This window comes from Rattus norvegicus, chromosome 4 (assembly GCF_036323735.1).
Source record: "Rattus norvegicus strain BN/NHsdMcwi chromosome 4, GRCr8, whole genome shotgun sequence".
Lineage (NCBI taxonomy): Eukaryota > Metazoa > Chordata > Mammalia > Rodentia > Muridae > Rattus > Rattus norvegicus.
In genome coordinates this window covers 100,094,737-100,097,213 of record NC_086022.1, presented here as the reverse complement: position 1 = coordinate 100,097,213, position 2,477 = coordinate 100,094,737, and the positions used below count along the sequence as shown (strand labels likewise).

The 2,477-nt window shown below is 38.3% G+C and overlaps 1 gene segment (V, D, J or C); it reads right to left on the bottom strand.

Annotated features, from left to right (window-relative positions):
• Positions 1 to 1,370: 1,370 nt before the first annotated feature.
• Igkvl-ps7 (immunoglobulin kappa variable like, pseudogene 7) lies at positions 1,371 to 2,119 on the bottom strand. The segment is given in 2 exon segments: positions 1,371 to 1,792; positions 1,968 to 2,119. Coding segments are annotated over 2 exon segments (453 nt in total).
• Positions 2,120 to 2,477: the final 358 nt, after the last annotated feature.

Sequence of the window (2,477 nt, the reverse complement as noted above, 5' to 3'; positions counted from 1 at the left end):
AATAAAGCTTCTATGAACATAGTGCAGCACATGTCCCAGTGGTATGGTGGATCATATATTGGGTGCATGCCCAGGAATGTGTAACTGGATCTTCAGGTAGAACTGTTCACAATTTTATGGGAAACATCCATATTGATTACCAGCGTGGTTGGACAAGTTTGCACTAATTCGAAATTCATTCGACTGAAAAGCTTCTGTAAAGCAAAGAACTCTGTCAATAGGACAGAACAGCAGCCTACAGGTTAGGAAAGGATCTTCACCAACCTGACAGCCATCACAGAATTGCCAAAAGATATAAAGAACTCAAGAAGTTGACACCAATAAACCAAATAACCTATTTGAATCTGTGACACAGAGATAAGCAGAATTCTCAACAGAGAAATCCTGAATAGCTGAAAAGCATTTAAAGAAATGGTCAAGGGGTTGGGGATTTAGCTCAGTGGTAGAGCGCTTGCCTAGGAAGCGCAAGGCCCTGGGTTCCTTCCCGGCTCCAAAAAAAAAAAAAAAAAAAAAAAAAAAAAAGAACCAAAAAAAAATAAAAAAGAAGAAGAAATGGTCAGAGTCCTCAGTCATCAGGGAAATGCAAATGAAAGCAACGTTGATGTTTCATCTTGCACTCACCAGAGTAGCTAAGATCAAAGGCTTAAGTGACAGCTCATGCTGGTTAGGATGTAAAGCAAGAGGAGTACTCTTCTAGTACACGTGTTTATTCAAAGCTTTAAACAAAGAATTAGTGCCAAAATAAATTTTACAGGTAAAAATTATTTCACCAAACCCATAAATATTTCTAATATATCTACTAAAATGAAAGAGCAATTATTAATTGTAAAATATGGAACCAGTCTTATATTATAGAGGACAAATATGGTTGTAAAATTCTCTAGTGACAACAGGTGGGTACCTGGATAGAGTAAAATTTACATAAAGGCAAGAATTCATAAAGACCACTGGGAGCATCAATACCATAATACTGGTCTTTGGAAAGAGTTCTTGAGACCACATACTTACACTTCAAATCTTTGTCATGCAACCGAAATCTGATTTCAAAATGAACAGCACGTTTCTGTCTGTCTGAAGCTTCAACATTGCATACCTCTACTTTGCACCATCCAAAAGCCATTCAATAGCTTTTCGGTAGACTCCACTTGTGTTTATAACACCAGACAGTGTTTGATTCATCTACATTGTCATTTGTTTTGCTATATAACAATTCCATCTGAGAATATCACTTAGATTCCTCAGGTATAATGACCGCAACAGTTCATGAAGTCTACAGACAATCAGTATTGTTTGTACTGCTGAAGCATACCCAGTACAGAGCAATATCATGGGTCTCTGATGCCCAAATCATTCAAAATCTTCAAAGCCTGGCTACATCTGAAACATTATGTCAGTAATAGAAAGAACCAAAAAAAAAAAAAAAAAAACAGCTGTGAAAACCCAACCTCACACATCTGCATCTCTGGGTGGTTTATGTTATGGTTTGTATCACCGTGGGGCCCACTGCTGTACTGAAAGCAGAAATATATGGCAACATCTTCAGGCTGCAGGCTGCTGATGGTAAGTGTGAAATCAGTACCAGATCCACTGCCACTGAACCTTGATGGGATGCCCGTTTGCAAACTGTTTGTATAATATATCAGGAGTTTGGGAGCTTCTCCAAGCTTTTGCTGATACCAGTTTAAGTACTTGTAAATATTCTGACTTGCTTTGCAGCTGAGAGTGACTCTGTCTCCCACAGATGCTGACAGGAGTGAAGGAGACTGGGTCATCTGGATGTCACATCTCATGGCTGATATTGGAAATACACATCAAATACAAACAGTTAACAACATGAAAAATGAAAAACATAACTTTTCAAATCACCAGACACAGTTCTGAAAGCTTTTTTTGTTTTTGTTTTTGTTTTTTTTTTTGTATTTTTTGTTTTTTTTTTCTTTTTGTTTTTTTGATATGGTCCATCTTACCTCGGAGGCAGAGCAGCAAAAGCCCTAGAAGTTGTACTGGAGCCATCTTGACTGTCCTGTGTCCTGTCTGGGACTGAATACAAAAGTGTCCAGATTGTCTAATAAGAAGGCATAGTTCAGTGGGCTGTGTTCCTCAAATATGCAAATTATCTGCAGTCTGCCACAGCTGCATGGCTGTTTCGGTTCCTAATTTAATGAGGACCTGATATCTCTGCCATTCTCAGGACTAAGGTTGGGATGCATAGATTTTTCTGACAGGAAGTGTGTTTATTTCTCTTCAGAAGAAGAAGAACAATGTCAGGCCAGGTTACTGTAAAGAGTATATTATGTTCATTAAAATTTTCTGCCATGCTTTCTTCAAGAGAGCTCCAACTCATAAGGGAATTTTTCACTATAACACAGACCTGACCTGAAAAGACCTGGAAAACAATACAGAGGTCCCTTTTATAGGTGCCTGGCAATAAATACTATTGGAAACAGTGTCTTTCTTTTCATTCCCCATCCCTGGTC